Source organism: Heptranchias perlo, chromosome 38, assembly GCF_035084215.1.
Source record: "Heptranchias perlo isolate sHepPer1 chromosome 38, sHepPer1.hap1, whole genome shotgun sequence".
NCBI lineage: Eukaryota > Metazoa > Chordata > Chondrichthyes > Hexanchiformes > Hexanchidae > Heptranchias > Heptranchias perlo.
In genome coordinates, this window is record NC_090362.1 from 7,125,684 (window position 1) to 7,146,712 (window position 21,029).

The 21,029-nt window shown below is 44.8% G+C and overlaps 1 protein-coding gene across 5 annotated transcripts in view; it reads right to left on the reverse strand.

The window, feature by feature from the left end:
* LOC137304692 (zinc finger protein 609-like) overlaps positions 1-21,029 on the reverse strand; it is a 188,750-nt gene that overhangs the window by 142,191 nt on the left and 25,530 nt on the right. For 4 of the 5 annotated variants that reach the window (XM_067973355.1, XM_067973356.1, XM_067973352.1 and 1 more), the window contains exons 1-2: positions 20,402-20,745; positions 1,836-2,740 (exon numbers count right to left, since the gene is read on the reverse strand). In XM_067973355.1, the coding sequence (XP_067829456.1) occupies positions 1,836-2,615 (780 nt within the window). In that variant the 5' untranslated portion in view covers positions 2,616-2,740; positions 20,402-20,745. Of the gene's footprint in view, positions 1-1,835; positions 2,741-20,401; positions 20,746-21,029 lie in introns of those variants that run through there. The other variant, XM_067973353.1, reaches the window with a different exon arrangement.

Consider the following 21,029-nt stretch of genomic DNA (forward strand, 5'->3'; position numbering starts at 1 on the left):
CTTCGAATAGTGCCATGGGATCTTTACATCCATCCGCGAGGGCAGCCAGGACCTCGGTTTAACGTCTCATCTGAAAGTCGGCATCTCCGACAGTGCAACTCAGTACTGCACTGGAGTGTCAGCCTAGATTATGTGCTGGATAAAGTCCTGGAGTGGTGCTTGAACCCATGACCTGACTCAGAGGCGAGAGTGCTACCACTGAGCCAAGACTGACACTGGCCATTGCAGTTCACACATGAGATTGGAGGGGTGGGGACTGCAGTGACCCAGGATCCCAAAAGTTCTTAATCTGGCTCTGGTATAAAGTGTCTAAAATCAATTGCTACTCCAAGCTATGGATCAGTCCAAAAAGAAACAGAATGACAGTGGTAAAATACCAGACGTTGAAAAGGTTAGCTTTTAAATAGTCAGCATATCACTTGTACAAGAACCTTTGCACCAACATTTTGTTCACTTTGTCTCAGCCCTGTAATTACAATACAAATCTCGAACGAGTCAGGTGAGGAAGAGTCCAAACCTAACACACCTCGTCTGTTCTCTCCACAGATGCTGCCTGACCTGCTGAGTGTTTGCAGCGTTTGCGATTTTTGTTTCAGCATCTGGTATTTTGCTTTTCATTTAGAAAAAGGGCTCGGGGATGAATGCTGCATACAGTGCAATGACACCATGATTAACCGCCAGGACTATCAATCAGCCCCTTGCTTTCAATTCAGTTCTATTCTATCCATTTTCCATATTAATATTTAAGAACTAGACCTCTGGATTTGCTATTGGGTCAGCTCATCATGACGGAGGCCTGAAATGTACTCAAAGATGGGATCCTCCTGCTTTCATTCCCAATTACACGGTCACATTTTAGGCAATCAGAACCATTAGCAGCATTTATAAGCATGTGACAACGATTCACTTTGGTGTAAAACTGACCAATCAAAACTCAAATGAGCTCATGACCCAACACCTACCAGCCAATCACAATACTGCGGTCCTCTCACTTGAGAGGACACATGGTGGCAACACTGTCAAACAGGACCCGACTCCACACACCACCAGCCACAGGCTGTGCTGAATCAGTTAAACTGAATGCCTGCCCCCCCAAGTGACTTCTTCAACATTGACAGCAAGATGAGATCAGGTGGCCTTTACAGACAAGTGGGGCTGAAGCTAGGTACAAGTGTCAATCATTAATACAGTGCTGGGACCCAGTTCCTCCGGACTAGCTGAATTCTAAACTTTTAAAAAGGGTCATTCTCACCATCAGGACCATCACTTTTTAAAAATCAAACCGCACAAAGAATCATGAATTTTAGCACTCTTGGGTTCATTTCTCCTCTCTCAGTTATTTCACTTTGAGCAACATACAATAATGCAGTTGATGTCACCTGGGCAGGTAAATGCTGGCGTACAGTGTAAGGAAGCTGAATATTCACTACCCGGTTAATGAGTTCTCCCTACTCGCATTAATTCTGCTCCGTAGCACCAACACACCCAATGACTATTCCTCCCAGCCAAGTCCCCCAATTATGTCATGAGCACGGAGTCAAACAAAAACATGTGCACGTTAACACAGCAAAAAGCAATGAATATAGAAGGCGGCAGATAATTATTTGCAATCATAGTGTTAAGCGGTCCTGAAGAGAGACTGATCTTTCAATAGATTATTAGGGATGTCATTAGCTGGTTGGTATGCACAATGGGTCTTGGAATTGACTTGTTACTGCATGAAAAACAAGAGGATTCACAAACTGGATCACTTCCAAAGTGGTCTGATTAACAAGCACCAGTCCCATGTCTCTATCCGGATTTAACAGAGAACTCAGCATTACCACTGCGCTTACCTTCTCTGTTTTGATCTTCTTCAGTGGTCGACACTCGCTCTCAACCTCCTCTGGTTCTGTTTTAATTCCCAACAGGTTGGAGATGGTGTTGCTATCCAGTGGTGCGTTTCCTAAATCCAGCACCTGAACTACAGCCCCATCCGGGCAGCTTGTGCCCTGGGCACATTCAAACGAGCTGCCCTTTGACCCTGACCCCAACCCCAGCTGTTGTGCAGCATTTGGATCGCTCCCAGGAGTCGGCTGCACACCTCCACTGCTCTCACTTTTATCCTTTTTGCTTTTGCTAGATCCACCCTCTTTTTCCTTTTTCGATCCGGCTCCATTCCTGACAGTCTTTGGACCCTTTTCCGACCCTTTGGACGTGCTGTTGGAAGACCCTAGTCCGCTGGGATTGGCCATATCTCCAGAACGCCCCTGTATCTCTTTCTTCCCATTTCCTGATTCTCCCACAGTGTAGAGGGAAGCAGCAGACACAGATTTACTTCCTTCCTTTGAATTTTTGCTCCTCTTCGCCTTCGATTTGCTCTCCTTGGCCTGAGGTGCTTGAACTGGCGTGACAAACTTGATATTCTCTGGGAGAGCTGCCACCGCGCTTGGCACTGGGATGCTCCCTTCCTTTGATCCCGACATCTCCATTTTCTGCTGGTCTTTTTCCAAGTCTGCGTCCAAGTCAATGATTAAATTACCAACTCCGATATCCCACTCATCCCCACTGTCATAGGCGTCAACAGCATTCGAATCCACACCTTTCCCAGCTGAACTGCTGCTGCTTAAGGACATCTTAGATTCACCTTCCTTGTGAAAAGATTCCTTTCTCTTCTCAGTGGCCCTGGACTAGTGCCGGTGTGTTAGGTTCTTATTGTAGCGTCCTCACAACTTCTCCTTCGATAGGAGTGCATCATCGCCTGGAAAAGGAAAGAAACTGTACATGAGAGACAGAATGACTGGACGTTAGTAGACAGAAAAATTAGCGGTCAGTGAGCCACTGAGCACTGATAGACACAGAAATCAAATGGTGCCAATCTACCAGACACCAAAACACAGAAAAGCCACCCAGGTGCAATCTACCAGGTAGTGGTGAGTACCATGCAATGATGGGCGAAGAACTAGAGAGCAGTAACTGACTGGACATTGATGGGCACAGAAATATCAAGACAATAACGAGCAGAGAAGCTGGCAGACTACAGATGATAAGACAGACTGGAGTACAGAGACTCCAGAATCTGGTATACATTTTAATCCCAATAAACCCAGAGCAGGTTTTCCAGGAAGGATGCACGTGGTACGGAACTTCAATTAAACGCAGTCTTTTACCAATAAAACAAGTCGGCAAAGGCCAGGCTTGAGATCTTTGCCAAGTGAATGCTGTCAAAAACACATGCCTTCTGAACCGGCTCTGGTTTTATACGCCTGAAACGGGATATCAGCACTTCACAACACAAGGATAAACAATGTGGAGTACAAGAGTTGGATCATATTCTGTGAGGAAAAAATCCCATGAATGTTGATAATCTGAAAACCTTTCCATTTAGCTGTCATGGGCTCACCCTTCTTGCCTTCATCTTTCAACCTCCTGCCCATCTAATCCTCAATGGAGATCACAGTGTACAGCACTTCAACTCTCACCCCAGCATTTAAAACCTGTCCGTAAGCTAGTCAAAGTCACCGCATCTTTGTGAACAACACAAGTAGATTTGAACTCTTGTCCTTTACCTGTTGTTATACACTCCCCTTTTTGTTCTCTTGGGCAAGTCCGAATTTGTCCTCATCAGTCCTATAAAAGGGCTTTATCCCATCTGACTCTTCCATTTCTCATGAAGTCAAACACACAAAACATTAACCTATCTTTCTCTTTCCAATACAGATTGGCATGCTGTGCAGTTCCACCATTTTGTGCTTTTATTTTAGACAGCCATCCTGGAGTTTTTAAAATCAATTATCTTTGAGGGGGTGGAGAGAAACTCTACGGCACATTCCCTCATATTAAAAGGGTGGGGTAGAGTCCAGAGGGCAGGCAGGACATGGTCTGTGAAAAGATTGAGCAAGATGGGGTGAAAGGCAATTCTTGTTTAAATTTAAGAACGCAAGAACAAGAGGCTTTCATCTATAACACAGACATCCAGTTCATTTAAGCACAAGCTGGCTGGGGTGGTATTCTGACTGCTTTCGATTTCAGTCAGAGAAGCAACAGGCAGATGGATGGGAATATGCAGGAATTTTACAACCCTCTGGAAAGGTGGGGGGGGGGTGGGTTTTACCTATAAGAAATAGCTGGTATTTATATAACGCCTTATTACATCCTCAGGATGTCCCCAAATGCTTAACACCAATGGATTACTTTTGAAGTGCAGTCACTGTTATGTAAGCAAATGCAACAGCCATTTTGCACACACATCAAATGAATTTGTTTGTGGGTAAGCAAAGAATTTGACCAGGACAGCAGGAGAATTCCCTGCTCTTTAAATAGTGCCATGGGATCGTTAACATCCACCTGAGCAAACAGACAGGTTTAATGACTCATCCAAACCACAGCAGCACTCAAGTGTCAGCCTCGATTATGCAGTCAAGTCCACGGTGGGACTTGGACCTGCAACTTTCTGACTCAGGCGGAATTGCTCCCAACTGAGCCAAGCTGACACTGCTTATCCGTCAATGTGCACTTCCCTGACACTCCTCCCCCTGCTCTGTTTTAACCTTTAATCTACTTAATTTACTTATTTTAAATCAATATTCTAACCACAGTTAACAAGGACCATTAGCTGACAAATTTATAGCAGTAAAAGAGCAGTCACAAAAACACTGATACTGAATTTATAAAGAAGATAAAATTGTTGAAAAATCAAATGAATCTTTTCTAGACACATTCATCGGAGTGATGAATACTAACTTGATACTCAGCTTGTTCAGCACACCAAATATCTGACAGGATTTTGAGGTCAGTATGGCAGAACTACTTGACAAGTTAGACAGTTGAAGCTAACACATCCTAGGACTGGATGGTTGCTGTTTCTATCCCGGAATGCTTAAGGAAACCAGGAAGGAAACTTGTGAAGCACTGACTGTTATCACGGAAGAGTCACTAAACACCGAAAGGTGTCCACAGGATTGGGAGAAACTAATGTAGCAATCATATCTTAAAAAGAGTGACAAATTTGACCCAGGCAAATACAGGTCCATTAACCCAATATCAACAAAAATGGAATCTATCTATTCTTAGGGGGCAAAGCTGGAGGAATACAAACCACGCCTCATATCTCAAAGTAGTTTTTTGTGCCAAAAAAAAAAATTTGAAGTGACTGAAGAGTTGACGGCATCTGAACAGCAATAAGAAACAGCCAGCATGGTTATGGAAAGGGGAATCCTACTCGATAAACCTCATGAAGTTAAAGATAGCATAAACTGAGCAACTCTTCATCATATAGTTTGACTTTCAGAAAGCTTTTGGCAAAGTGCTACATGAAAGACTTCTCAGTAAACTGAAAGTCACAGGAAACCAGGCTGGAACAAAGGACTGAATAAGAAGCTAGTTTAAAAGACAGGAAATAAAGAGTACTCACAATGAGCACCATTTCCATTTTATCTTACATTTACCAAGGATGGAGTTCCAGGCAGTGATACCATTCAGGAACAAGTTCCACAAACAGAAAGCATCTGCCAAAAAAAACCTGTGGTGGCTTGATAGTCACATCTCCTGATATTGGAGAGGGTGCACATGGTATGGAGTAGGCCATCCTCAAGTGCACAATTAGGACTGTACAAAGTTCAGCGGCAAGAAGATGGGTCAACTCTGGATTTTTCCATCACTTGAATCATCCCCATCTCCCGCTGAACAGGAATTATATGGCTACACAATAAATGCAATGTCTAGTCCTTTCATTTATAGTCCACACCTCAGCTAAAATGCTGGGGAGAAACCTTTTTGTTTTCTCGTCTAATGGATCCTGCTCTGTCTTGTGACACATTCGAAAACACAGCCGTTTCTTTCCTGACACCCACTATTTGGAACAAGTAGCAGGAAGGGGCTATTTTGTTCTGAATCCTGTGGGTGGGTTTGTGCAATCTTGTGGGACTCATGTACAACAAATGAGTCACATGTATCATCCAGTCATCAATCACTTGGCTCTACGTACAAAATGAGATCTAGTCAACAACAACTCGGGTGCATATAGCGCCTTTAACATAGTAAAACGCTTCACAGGAGCGTTATCCGACAACATTTTTAACACCGAACCACAAAGAGATATTAGGACAGGTGACCAAGGTATTTAAGGAGCGACTTAAAGGAGGAGAGAGAGGCAGAGGGGTTTAGGGAGGGAATTCCAGAGCTTAGAGCCTAGGCAGCTGAAGGCACAGCCATCAATGGTTGGGCAAAGGAAACCGAGGTTGCGAAGGAGTCCAGAATTGGAAGAGCTCAGAGATCTTGGAGGGTTGTAGGAGGTTACCAAGATAGGGAGGGGCGAGGCCATGGAAGGATTTGAACACAAGGATGGGAATATTTGTTTTGCATCAATCCCACGTAAAATGATGGAATCGTATATCAGATGCAAACCGCAAGATTATTTTGTGCAATAATAAATTTAATAAACAGCAGTCAAAATGAATTCAGAAAGGGGAAGATCCTGCCTGACCAAGGATTCTGTTAAGTCCAAGACAATGTTGTACTCAGACTTTCCAGAAAGCATTTGACAAAGTTCCACGTGAATGGCTATTAGTTAAGTTTAAAGTTGCAAGGATTCAGGGTAAAACTGACTGAAGAGTAGAAAACAATGGGTAATTTTTTTTTTAAAAAGAGGTGTTACCTCACGGTGGGGTATTGAATGGGGTGCTCCTGGGATCACTACGGTTACTAATTTATATCAGTGATTTGGACTCAAAAACCCAATGCAAATTAGTCACATTTGCAGATGATACCAAACTAGGAATCAGAAGTGGCAGCACAGAAATTATGGACTGAGTTGGACAAAATATGCAAATAGGCAGAAAAATAGCAGATGAAATGTTATGCATACAAATGTAAAGTACTACAAACAGGAAGGGAAAATGGGCAACACGTACCCCATGAATGGTGTTAAAATAGTCAAGAGGGAAGTTGAAAAAGGCCTGGAAGTCTACTAAGGTACAACTTGTCCAACCAATGCTGAACAACAAACAACAAAGCTAATAGAATGTTGAACTCCATTACATAGAATCTAAAGCACAGAAACAGGTCAATCGGCCCAACTGGTCTATGCCGGTGTTTATACTCCACATAAGCCTTGTCCCATTCTAATTACTTCTTCCCACCCTGCCCCAGTACCCCTATATTCTTCCTCCTCATGTATTTGAGGAGAGGCTTGATGCATACATCAATACCATCTGCTTCAGCCACTCCATGTGGCAGCAAATTCCACATTCTCACCACTTTCTGTGTGAAGAAATACCTCCTAAATTCTTTAGTTGAGCTGTTAGTGGCTCTCTTATGTTTATGCCCCCTTTGTTCTTGGCTCACCCATGTGGAAACAGTTTATCCTCAACCACCATATCGAACCAATTTGGAATTTGGAAGACCTCGATTGGGTCTCCTCTTAGTCTTTTCTTTTTAAGAGGAAGGAGCCCCAGCCTGCTCAATCTTTCCTGATAGTTGCATCCTCTCAATTCTGGTACCATCCTTGTAAATCTAACTGGATGCTGCAACGGAAGGATTCGAGGGTCATTCTTACTTTATTGCAATGGACAAAGATCAATTTGGCAGGTGAGTATCATGCCATCTTCTGCCATGCGACTTCTTTAGGGGGGAAAGAAAAACAAAACTGACCCTCCCCCAAGTGCAGTCAGTCAAAGAAAGCTACTTTAATCCATTCCATGAAAATATATCTCACCAAGGGTGGAAGCAGCGGCAGAGGGAGCATAAGCAGCAGAGTGAGACAAAGGAAAGACAGGGAGGAGAAAGCGCTTACTCCGCTCCATAAAGCTTACTCTTACCTAGTCTTTCTGGAACTTTGAGAGCGTAGACTTATTGTTTTATTACATAGCCAACACAAGATAAACAAAAGCCAAATCCAAAAATAGAATTCCAGTGGAGCAAACCCCTTCCCATTTACTTTCCTTCTGTCACATTTCTTATCCAACCGCATGTCTACACACAATCTTCAACCTGTCAGAAACTCTCCCCTGTTAACATTAAGCGCATTAAACCAACTACCAGATCTCACTGCGAGACACTGGTGCAAATCAGACCTCCAGGCGCAGTTCACAGACTCAACTTTTGAATAAATTGCCCACGATAAGTTAGGAACATAGGAACAGGAGTAGGCCTCGAGCCTGTTCCACCATTCAATGAGATCATGGCTGATCTGTGACCTAACTCCATATCCCTTAATATCTTTGGTTAACAAAAATCTATCAATCTCAGATCTATCGGCTGATGTATAAGCTACAGACACACACACTCATTCCACATAGCCACTTAATGGCCAGAGCCTACAACGACAACACAACAGTTGAGATAGCAAAATTAAATGGGAAATATTAATGTAGCAATTTACTGTGGTAAATGTTGACAGAAAAGGAGACCAAAAATGTCATGGAAGTAAGGTCTGTGGACAGGAAATGCCTGCCCTACATATAGATAAGGATTCCCTTATATGGATTTCTGGGTCAATACTTCCTGTGGCCGGGAAATTCAGTATTGGAGGGGGAAGAGGAAGGGGGAAAAAAGTAGAATCTCAATCCTTCTCCATGGCTGTGCAATCTTGGCGAGCATCATTCCACCCTGGAAAAATTTACATTTGAAAAAAATGATGTTTTGCATTTATTCATAATTTTTAGAACTACATAATGCAGACTGCTGTTGTGCTGCTGAGCTGGAATCAAATGAAACAGAAGATTTTTAAGACACCGTGAATCTTGAAACATTCTCTATTTCAAAGGCGTTTAAATATTTGTGTGTGGGGAAATCCTACAAGTACTGACCCTTCCCCCAGGGACCCCCTGCAAGTGCTGAAACTCTCCTGGGAACTCCCTGTTTTAACTTCCAAAAAACACAGCTACCGAAAGAAAATCAGTGCGGAAAAGGTATTTTATTAAGATGCAGCAACAGAAGTAATGCACTACCTAATCAAAAAAAAAGACAAAAGTTCAGAAATCCAATGACAGATAGATAGAAATTCAACGACCTCAAGGGACCCCAGGACCCACTCGCAGACCCTCAGTTGTCAACCTCCGCTGCGGTTTTTACTTTTCTCTACTTCAAGTACAGTCGCAGCATCCCTGACCAATCAGCAGGTTAAACACCTGCAATGAACACACTCAAAACAGATAATGTGCTATTTCCATGGTAACTCTCCATCCCAAGTACACTGCATGGGGTTGTAGTGCTCAAAAAGCACTCATAAAATCGCTCCCCTATCTGCGAATGACTTCTAAACATTGTGCGATAGATCAAGGCACACATGAGCTGACAGCACCTTCTGCCCCAGTGAAGGCATTATTCAGCAAACATTTTGTGGTTTGAGTGTGTAGGACAGGGTTTCACAGAGACACTTCAACACAGACATTCTCAACAGAGCCTTCTATGTTTTATAAATACATAAAGAGCAAGAGAATAACTGAGGAAAGAGTGGGCCTATTAGAAACCAAAAAGATAACCTATGTGTGGAGGCGGAAGAGGTGGGTATGGTTCTGAAATGAATACTTCGCTTCTGTCTTCACAAAAGAGGGGGACGATGCAGAGGTTATAGTTAAGGAGGAGGAGTGTGAAATATTGGATGGGATAGACATAGTGAGAGAGGAAGTATTAAAGGGTTTAGCATCTTTGAAAGTAGATAAATTGCCAAGCCCAGATGAAATGTATCCCAGGCTGTTAAGAGAAGCGAGAGAGGAAATAGCGGAGGCTCTGACCATCATTTTCCAATCTTCCCTGGCTACAGGCGTGGTGCCGGAGGATTGGAGGAATGCTAACATTGTACCATTGTTTAAAAAGGGAGAAAAGGATAGACTGAGTAATTATAGGCCAGTCAGTCTCACCTCGGTGGTGGGCAAATTCTGAGTGACAGCATAAATTGTCATTTAGAAAGGCATGGGTTGATCAAGGACAGTTAGCATGGATTTGCTAAGGGAAGGTTGTGTCTGACTAACTTGATTGAATTTTTTTGAGGAGGTAACAAGGAGGGTAGATGAGGGTAATGCGTTTGATGTAGTCCACATGGATTTTAGCAAGGCTTTTGACAAGGTCCCACATGGCAGACTGGTCAAAAAAGTAAACACCCATGGGATCCAAGGGAAAGTAGCAAGTTGGGTCCAAAATTGGCTCAGTGGCAGGAAGCAAAAGGTAATGGTTGATGGGTTTTTTTGTGACTTGAAGGCACAGTGGGGTTCTGCAGGGCTCAGAACTAGGTCCCTTGCTTCTTGTGGTATATATTAATGATTTGGACTTAAATATGGGGGACATGATTAAAGAGGTATGCAGATGATACAAAAATTGGCCACATGGTTGATAGTGAGTAGGAAAGCTGTAGACTGCAGGAAGATATCAATGGACTGGTCAGATGGACAGAAAAGTGGCAAATGGAATTCAATCCGGAGAAGTATGAGGTGTTGCATTTGGGGAGGGCAAACAAGGCAAGGGAACACACAATAAATGGTAGGATACTGAGAGGTGTAGAGGAACAGAGGGACCTTGGAGTGCATGTTCACAGATCCTGAAGGTAGCAGGACAGGTAGATAAGGTGGTTAAGAAGGCATAGGGGATACTTTCCTTTATTGGCAGAGGGATAGAATATAAGAGCAGGGAGGTTATGCTAGAACTGTATAAAACACTGGTTAGGCCACAGCTTGAGCACTGTGTACAGTTCTGGTCACCACATTACAGGAAAGATGTGATTGCACTAGAGAGGGTACAGGAGATTTACAAGGATGTTGCTAGGGCTGGAGAATTTTAGCTCTGAGAAAAGATTGGATAAGCTGGGGTTGTTTTCTTTGGAACAAAAGGAGGCTGAGGGGTGATTTAATTGAGGTGTATAAAATTATGACGGGACTGGATAGAGTGGATAGGGAGGACCTATTTCCCTTAGCAGAGGGGTCAGTGAACAGGGGGCATAGACTTAAAGTAATTGGTAGAAGGATTAGAGGGGAGCGGAGGAGAAATTTTTTCACCCAGAGGGTGGTGGGGGTCTGGAACTCACTGCCTGAAAGGGTGGCGGGGCAGAAATCCTCAACTCATTTAAAAAGTACTTGGATGTGCACTTGAAGTGTGTAATGTACAGGGCTACGGACCAAATGCTGGAACGTGCGATTAAGCTGGATAGCTCTTTTCAACCGACACGGACATGATGGGCCGAATGGCCTCCTTCCGTGCTGTAAAGCTCTATGATTCTATGATTCCATGTACTATTAGAAAATGACAAATTTTTTTTGTAGCTAGTAGGAGAAGGAAAAGCAGAGCACATGCCTGAAAGGCAATAGGTTAAAGAGATTACGGTCTCATTTTTACAGTAGCTCCCCTTGATTAAATACCTAAGATACACGTTTTTAAACATCAAATACACATTTAGTCCCTTGACAGCTGCACTCGAGAACCAGCTGCAGATCTCCTCTGTTTATGTCTATTGGCAAGACTGGTCCTGACAAGAACCTTACCATTAATAAGGTAAATGGAGAGCAAACCCTAGAACATGGGACCCTTACAGACGTGGGTCTCAGAGGGTTTATATGGACAGTAGGAGAATCACACATCTGCTACTGACAGCACCTCTAGAAACATGAGTGATGCTCTGTACAACACTCTGCTACTCCAGTTTCACGGCAGACACATGAATAACTTAGCCTTTGTATTTTTGAGAATGGTGGTGGGGGGGGGGGGGGGGGGGGGGGGGGGGAAGGATTTACTGGTTTATATTGTTCTTCAACCGCTGTTCCCATTGCCTGGGGAGTCCTGCGGCCGCCGGCCAACTGAAGGGACAACACTGGATTTTGTTAAAGCAGCAGCTGGGAGTACGTTTTCCAGTGAGCCAAAGCGGCCTAACGCAGGCCACTAAAAACACCGCTGATGTCAACACGCATGCATTTTACTGCACTGCACTAGAATTTCATGCAATTATTTCATGCATACTGTGGACAAACCATCACGGGAGTTCTCTCCGGTGTCCTGGCCAACATTTATCCCTCAATCGATATCACTAAAAAAAAAATCTGATCATTATCTCATTGCTGTTTGTGGGACCTTGCTGTGCAAAAATTGGTTTCCGCCTTTCCCCACATTACAACACTTCATTACTTGTAAAGTGCTTTGGGATGTCCTGAGGTCGTGAAAGGCGTGATATAAATACACGTCCTTTCTCTCTTTCTTTCCACGCATGCAAGACTCTTTGGCACTGGTTCAGGAAAAGGCCAGTGGTGTGAGTTACATAGAAACATAGAAAATAGGAACAAGAGAAAGCCATTCGGCCCTTTGGACCAGGTCCGCCATTCAAAATGATCATGGCTAATCATTTAACTCAGTACCCTGTTCCCGCTTTTTCCCCATATCCCTTGATCCCTTCAGCATTAAGAAATATATCTATCGCCTTCTTGAATACATCTAATGACTTGGCCTCCACTGCCTTCTGTGGTAGAGAATTCCACAGGTTCACCACCCTCTGAGTGAAGAAATTTCTCCTCATCTCGGTTCTAAATGGCATACCCCGTATCCTGAGACTGTGACCCCTGGTTATGGATTCCCCATCCATCGGGAACATCCTCCCTGCATCTAGTCTGTCTAGTCCTGTTAGAATTTTATATGTTTCGATGAGATCACCTCTCATTCTTCTAAGCTCTAGTGAATATAGGCCTAGTTGACCCAATCTCTCCTCATACGTTAGTCCTGCCATCCCAGGAATCAGTCTGGTAAATCTTTGTCGCACTCCCTCCATGGCAAGGACATCCTTCCTCAGATAAGGAAACTAAAACTGCACACAATACTCCAGATGTGGTCTCACCAAGGCCCTGTGTAATTGCAGCAAGGCATCCCCGTTCCTGTACTCAAATCCTCTTGCAATGAAGGCCAATATACCATTCGCCTTGCTAACTGCTTGCTGCACCTGAATGCTCGCTTTCAGCGACTGGTGTACAAGGACACCCAGGTCTCGTTGCACCTCCCCTTTTCCCAATCTATCATCATTCAGATAATAATGTGCCTTTCTGTTTTTACAACCAAGCGGATAACCTCACATTTATCCACATTATACTGCATCTGCCATGTTCTTGCCCACTCACCCAACTAGTCTAAATCACTTTGCATCCTCCTCACAGCTCACATTCCACCCCAGCTTTGTGTCGTCTGCAAACTTGGAAATGTTACATTCAGTTCCCTCATCCAAATCATTGATATATATTGTGAATAGCTGGGGTCCAAGCACTGATCCCTGTGGTACCCCACTAGTCACTGCCTGCCATCTGGAAGAAGATCCGTTTATTCCTACTCTCTGTTTCCTTTCTGTCAACCAATTCTCAATCCATGCCAGTATATTCCCCCCAATCCCATGTGCTTTAATTTTGCACACTAACCTCTTGTGTGGGACCTTATCAAAAGCCTTCTGAAAATCCAAATACACCACATCCACTGGTTCTCCCCTATCTATTCTACTAGTTACCTCCTCAAAAAACTCCAGTAGATTTGTTAAGCATGATGTCCCTTTCATAAACCCATGCTGACTTTGTCCAATCCCGTTAATGCCCTCCAAGTGTTCTGTTATCACATCCTTTATAATAGACTCTAGACATTTTCCCCACCACTGATGTTAGGCTAACTGGGCTGTAATTCCCTGTTTTTTCTCTCCCTCCTTTTTTAAATAGTGGGGTTATATTTGCCACCCTCCAATCTGCAGGAACTGTTCCAGAGTCTATAGAATTTTGGAAGATGACCACCAATGCATCCACTATTTCCAGGGCCACTTCCTTCAGCAGCTCTTGGGCCGCACTCCCAAGTCCGTGCCTGCAGTACAAAGGAGCCTGGAGAAAATACCCTGATTAGCAGGTACTCAACAGAACAAGCTAACACAGGACCAGAGCATTGAAGTGAACTGGAGGAGCACATTCCGAGTGCCTCAGGATGTTGGGTCACCATATTCTGAATACTGAGTTCCCAATCTCAGCCATGTCACAGGTCAGGCATTTCCCTACGGCTCTCGCATCTCCCTGGGTCCACACAGACCCAGAGCGGGGCAGATTAGTGGGAAGGGGATCAGGGGGAAAATATAAGTAACTTAAAGTGGTCATCATTTTGAGAAAGATAATATATTTAAAGGGGGACGTACATTGAGGAATAATTTAGATGAAGTACTCTCACTCCTCACTCCCCAGTCACTGCTAAAAGGGCCAGGGAAAAATTGTTTAAATTGTCGTCTCCTCTCTCCGAGGAGAGATTCCTGGTTGCTTCAGCTGGAGACGCACCATGGCAGCTCTCGCACCCGGGAAACACCCAACTAGGGGACGAAAACAATGAGTGGGTCTCCTAAATGCTAACCAGGACACGCTAACACAATTGGAACGTTCAGTGGTGACCAAAACATGAACATTGGCAAGAACAGAAACTTCATTTAATTGATTGAAACAATCGAATCAACATCAAAGCTTTGAACTTTTCAACGACACCAGAATTGGTATCCAAAACTTTGACTCCTCCCCCTCCACCCCACCCCAAACATGCACACAGTGAATTGGGACAAGACATACAGGAGGATTTTATTCCATCCAGAAAACCTAACATGGTGGTGGGAATCTATTTTCAGTTAAGAAACCATGTAAACTTTATTTTCAGCTGTGGCTCAGTTGGTAGCACTGTCACCTCTGAGTCAGAGGTTGTGGGTTCAAATCCCACTCCAGAGACTTGAGCACGTAATCCAGGCTGACGCTCCAGTGCAGTACGGAGGGAGTGCTGCCTCCCTGTCGGATTAGACATTAAACCAAGGGCCCTTCTCAGGTGGACATAAATGATCTCATGGCATTATTTGAAGAAGAGCAAGAGAGTTCGCCCCAGTGTCCTGGTCAATATTTATCCCTCAACCATCATCACTGTAAACAGATTATCTGGTCCTTATCATACTGCTGTTTGTGGAACCTTGCTGTGCGCAAATTGGCTGCTGTGTTTCCTACATTACAAGAGTGACTACACTTCAAAAGTACTTCATTGGTTGTAAAGCGCTTTGGGGCGGCCTGAGGTCATGAAGGGCGCTATATAATTGCAGGTCATTCTTTCTTTATTAAAAGTCCAACTTGTGAGGGGTGCTAAGGGCAGGGGGAGAAGTACTTTGACATTCCCTATAAGCAAAACAGACTAATACAAAAAGATCAACTTTAAATCATGGTGAACTGCACAACTCCAACAGAATAAGCTGCCCATAGGACCGGTGCTTGAGAGGTCAGTGCATTGGATCAGAGCAATAAACTACGTCAACCCAACTTTTGCAAAAGTACAAGTTTAATGTAGAAGTTGGGCTTAAAATCTGATTTCAGTCGACTAGTTCTGAAACATTAACCTGACACTATTCTAACTAGCATGGCTGGTGTTGTACCTCACTCTTCTCACACCCTCAGGTCTGGCATTGTCCTAGCCTCTTCCCAAAAATAAATTCTTCCTTCACGCCGAGTGCCTTGATCAGTCTGACTCACTGTGGGACATCCCTATGTCTGCTTGTAATGTTTGTAAATCCACTGGTAAAATATAATTTTATTCAGAAGTGTCAGCTGCTGCCCTCCTTTCCCTCCAACTGACATTCTTCTGGTCCCTTACCAAAGATGTTTCCTGAAACTTCTATGAATCCCCTCTTTCACCTTTCTCCCATCCCAGTGGTTCAGTTGCCAGCTCTCGATGAAAAAGCTGACCTTTTTGAATTATTTTCTCCACTAATTCTAATCCTCCCTCCACTGCTCCATTCTATTCGATCAATATGACCAACATCAAATTTTATCCCTGCCAGTTCCGTTAGATCCTACACCCTCTGAATTCCAAATATGACCTCTGATCTTGATGATATCCTTTCTATTGCGTGCAAGAGGGATGCCTCCAAACTTGCTCCTCTACTTTAGCTGTCTCTCCTGCAGCAATACCAATCTTCTTTCTCCTTGTATTCATCTTGTCCTTAAGAAAGGGGTTCCATTTTACCCTTCACTGTCGCCCTGTTACCATTATATCCACACTTTCTCAAGTTATAACGCTCAAAGTTCTGGCTTACTCCACGAGCGGCAGCATTGTTTTGGGCATGGCCTTTCTGTCGGCATCTTTTGCTGATGTTATGCAGCTTTGAGGTTGGCGTAAGACACTTTAGTGATTTATTTATCATGGCCTTGACATTTTCAAAACCTCTGACTGGGTCAGGTTAATAGTAACTTCTAAACGAGTTATTAGATGGTCTTCCATCAAATCTATGCTCATGGCAAACTAGTTTCCTCCCAAATCATTCCATGCTCCAATGTTAGCTCTTCATCCGAATCTATGTCAATTAATTCAGTCTCCTCCTTTCCCATGTATACAACTTCCTTTGCTCACTATCCAAACACATCCACTCTTTTCCTAATGATTCTGCTCTACAATTATCAATTCCCTTAAAACCATACACCACCCAGTGCACTCCAATCCTCTCAAGGTGCAATGGTTAAATCACTAAATATCAATTTCCTGTATTCCCGTCCATATAGTATTAAAAATGCTTTCAATTCTTTGAAGACACAATTTCTACACATCACTCAAATCCAACCAGCCTCTTACCTCAGTCTCAAAGAAGCCAAAATTCCACTTTAGTGCCAAAAACTTCCCCTCAACAGCTCTGAACTATATAAAGCTCACATCTAACCAAGGGATGAATGCTATTCTATATTCAGCAAAGTTTTTCTAACAATCATCTTGCACTTATGGCCAGGATACAAGAGAATGTTTGCCATTTGAGGGGTCACCTTTTCTAGCTTTCAACCTTTCAGTCTGCTGCAACCCTTCACATCTGTCTCCATTATATGAACACAATTATAGTCATTACTCCTCTCCTATTTTTCCTGAAGTTGAAACATACCACCGTTCCGACTCTCCCCAGTCTCTGTGATGAAACCAAGACTCATCCTCATATGATCTAACAGCAATGTAGAATCCACATTTGGCAGCATATCTTACACTGTACGCTGAGTGACCTTTCCAAGTGCTCCCAATGAGGAACTTTACTTCCTGAAAATATTGGCGGGAGTCTGTAATAACTTGTTTTTGTACAATGCCTTGAACATGGAATGGTGCTTCACAGAGGAGGAAAAGGTATGAACACTGATTCCTTTGTGTGAGAGTTAGAAGAGGTAAACAAAAGCTTGGTTGAAGAAATAAGTGTCGAGGCATGGAGGACGGTGGGGGTGGGGGGTGAAAGCATCTCTGGAGGGAGGTCCCGAGAGTAGGGCCAAGATGGCTGATGGCTCTGCCATCAAAAGTGGCTCGGAGGGCAGGTTGCAGAGGAGGCCAGAGTCAGAGGACCGAAGGGCACAGCAGAGGCAGGGTGGGGGCAAGGCCACAAGGCGATTTGTAGATGAGGATTTTAAATTTGATGCACTAGGGGAACAGCAGCCAGTGAAGATCAACAAGGACAAGAGTGTAATAAATTGGATAGCCAGGTGGTGAAGGATAGAACACTAGAGCCTGGTCTTCAGTTGCTTCCAACTCTTTATTCACAGATATCAACACAACCCACACTCTAGATAAGCTCTCATATAAATGGATACAACAGTCCCCAAGTGATACGCACCACGTGAATACAATTAACACTAATTGATATAAATCATATAGATACAATTAACAAAGGAGTGCTGAGCAGGCAGGGCTGAGTGTGGTGATCTGGACGATTTACAGGGCTACACCGAGGGCCGGGGGGCGATGTTGCTAAACCCACATCGACAGTCAGCACTGTTCCCTGGTTATTGGGATATTAAGCATTTACCTGCTAAATCAAACTTAAGTGCAATTATTTTTGTTGCTTTCCCCCGCTCCATTTTCACGACCCTCAGTTTGTCTCCCACACTAAAGAGATCAGAAACAGATCCTTTATCTGACTTCAATTTGAGTAATGTTCATTTGGCAAATGCAGTCAGTGCAGTTAATTTTTTCAAAATATATATCACTAATTTCTGATCCTTTCATTTCTTCCCCACCAATTTTCTCTCCCCCGCCCCATTCTTTCTTGAAGGTACTGACTCCCCACTGAGGTACGGTTCCGCAGATGCTTTTTGCCACTTTGATATATCACAGAAATGGCAGCTCTTCGTGTAATCCTTAACAGTGTGCAGTGACAGGCTAATTGGCTGCAGGGGGCATCACAGAGAAGCCTAGTCCTGCCCTTAGCAAATATCTGTGCACGTGTACTGCCAGTAAAGATCACTGGATACTGACAAGGCACTTGACTATTATTCCCTCTCTAACCCGGACAACAATTGCACTGCTCCAACTGAAATCAGCTAACGCAGCACATACACACAAACCTGCCCTTCAGTTTGATGGCTGCAGATATCATGATGACCAGCCAACACACTTCACGTATTTGACGTGTGATGACATCAACTATGAAGGATTAATGACCCTGAGAATCAATGCAAGCTCACCGAGTGAGAAAAATCAGTAAATATTGCACAAACATCAACAGCATGGAAAACCCTGGATTGCGATCTGCCCCAACTGAACTTCACACTGGCACAAACTAAGAAACACATTTCTCACTTTGGATAATATACACTAGAGAGCATACAAACACTAAAATAACTGTCCATTTTATTCACTATGTATTATCATTAAAAGCCCTAATCACTAAACATTATCCCTCAAGTTTGATCATTCATCAATGACAATGTCCAGATCACTGCCACCACAGGAACTGCTGCCAGCAGAGAAGCTTTAAAACTAATTGAGATAAAACCCATTGAAGGAATGGAGAGTGCCGAGGTTGATTCATATCACAGTTATCCAGTGGGAAGTTTTGTGGGATCACTCAGTTCCTGTATGACAAAAGCCAAACTGACACCAGCAGGGGAAACCCTCTATTCCAATCTGCTGCCAATAAGGCTGTTGTGACACTGATTACCCCAACCTTTAAACAATTTGATAAATACTACATTTTAAATGTACATTACATATATAACAAGATATTGTACACAGTCCCACATGCATTCGAAGGCACAGTCAGGCCAAAAAAAAACACTTAAGAAAAAAAACATGCATTTATATAGCGCCATTCACGACCTCAGGATGTCCCAAAGCACCTTACAGCCAATTTTTGAATTGTAGTCATTGTTGTAATGTCGAAAAGGCAGCAGCCAATTTGCACACAGCAAGCTCCCACAAACAGCAATGAAATAATGGCTACATCATCTGTTTTTTTAGGTATTGGTTGAGGGATAAATATTGGTCCAGGACTCCAGGAAGAAGTCCCCCGCTCTTCTTTGAAATCATGTCATGGGATCTTCTCTGTCCTCCTCGGTTTAACATCTCATCCAAAAGACAGCACCTCCGACAGTGCAGCACTCCCTCAGTACTGCACTGGTCAGTCAGCCTAGATTATGCACTCAAGTCTCTGGAGTGGGACTTGAACCCATGACCTTCTGATTCAGAGGTGAGAGTGCTACCCACTGAACCAAGCCTGACACTTGCCGTTGCAGATCACACCCGAGGGGGACACGGGGTTGTACACTAACCCTGACTGTTTCTAGTGCCCAGGACCCCAACAATTCTTAATCTGGTCTCCAGTACAAAGTGTCTAAAATCAGTTGATAATCCAAACCATGGATCAGTTTAAAAAGAAACAGAATGACAGTGGTACATTGGTAAGATTAGTCTTTAAGTATTCAGCACATCACTTGTACAAGAACCTTTGCACCAACGTTTTGTTCACTTTCTGGAGGATCCAACCTGGGATGATGTGCTCAAGTCTCTGGAGTGGGTTATGAATCCATAACCTCTGACTCAGAGGGTGCTCCCAACTGAGCTTAGGCTGGCCGTCTGAAGTAACACATCAGACAAAACAGAATATTGGGGAAGGGGGGGGGGATAAGCAGACACTAAATGAGACTCATTTAACAGATGGGACTGTCTGCTAGCTAAGTTTCCAGTGTTAGGGCTGAAGCACCACGATAAACACCATCACTGGGCAATGTCTGCGGTTGCTACTCAATCCTTTCTGCCAAGCAAATCAAAGCCGGGGGGGGGGGGGGGGGCGAGCTGCCAGGCAGGCCAGAGGTTGATGGGTTTTGGGGGAGAGCCCTGTATCCCTGACCCCAAACATCCTTCCCCTGCCCCGCCTCACCGCACCATGTGCTGGCATCAGTTTGCTGAGGTCCCGGGGATTAAAGGTCCGGCGGGCCCGCTCTGCGCCTCGGCCCCATCTGTCACCGACACAAACAAGGGGGGGGGGGTGAGGGGGCCAGGCTCTCAGCATCGGGGCAAACATCACAAATCGACCCCTCGGGGGACGCCGGCCCGAGAGGCCCCAACATCACCATCGAACAAAGAGATTTCGCACCCCCCCCCCCTCCCTCCCTCCCACCACAACTCCCCTCAGCCAGAGCCCGAGGCCCCGGTGGAGGAGGCGGCCACTTACCCGGGGACGGCAGCCAGGCTCCAGGCTCATCGACGCGGCGCGGGTCGGGTCGGGTCGCAGCGAAGGCCCCCCGGGAGAGGGGCTGCGGCCCCGGGGAGGAGAGAGGCCGATCCCGGGGAGGAGCGGAGCGGCCCCCGCCTTCACCGGATCGCGGCCATCCGCACCCCCCGGCACCGAGGGTCGGCTCCGACAGAGGAGGGGGTGCGGGGAAGCTAAGAGAATTGTAGGCCGAGGCGCCTCGCTCTAAAGCCGGCCCTGGGCCGGGTTAGACTGCGCCGCTTCGGGGCCGGACTCGGGCTCGATTCCGGCTTCGTTTCTCTCCCGGATCCGACCAGTCCCCGAGGCTAACGATTGATGCACTGCCGGGGCCACAGCGAAAACCCGGAGCGGAGCGGGAGCCGGGGAAAACCCGGAGCGGAGCGGAGCGAACGGCTGGGAAAACCCGGAGCGGAGCAGCAGCAGGAGCCGGGGAAAACTCGGAGCGGAGCGGACAACGGCTAAAAGAAAGACTTGCACGGCCGCAGGACTTCCCAAAGCGCTTCACAACCAATGAAGTACTTTTAAAGTGCACTCGCTGTTGTAATGTAAGAAACTGGGCGACCAATTTTACACACAGCAAGATCCCACA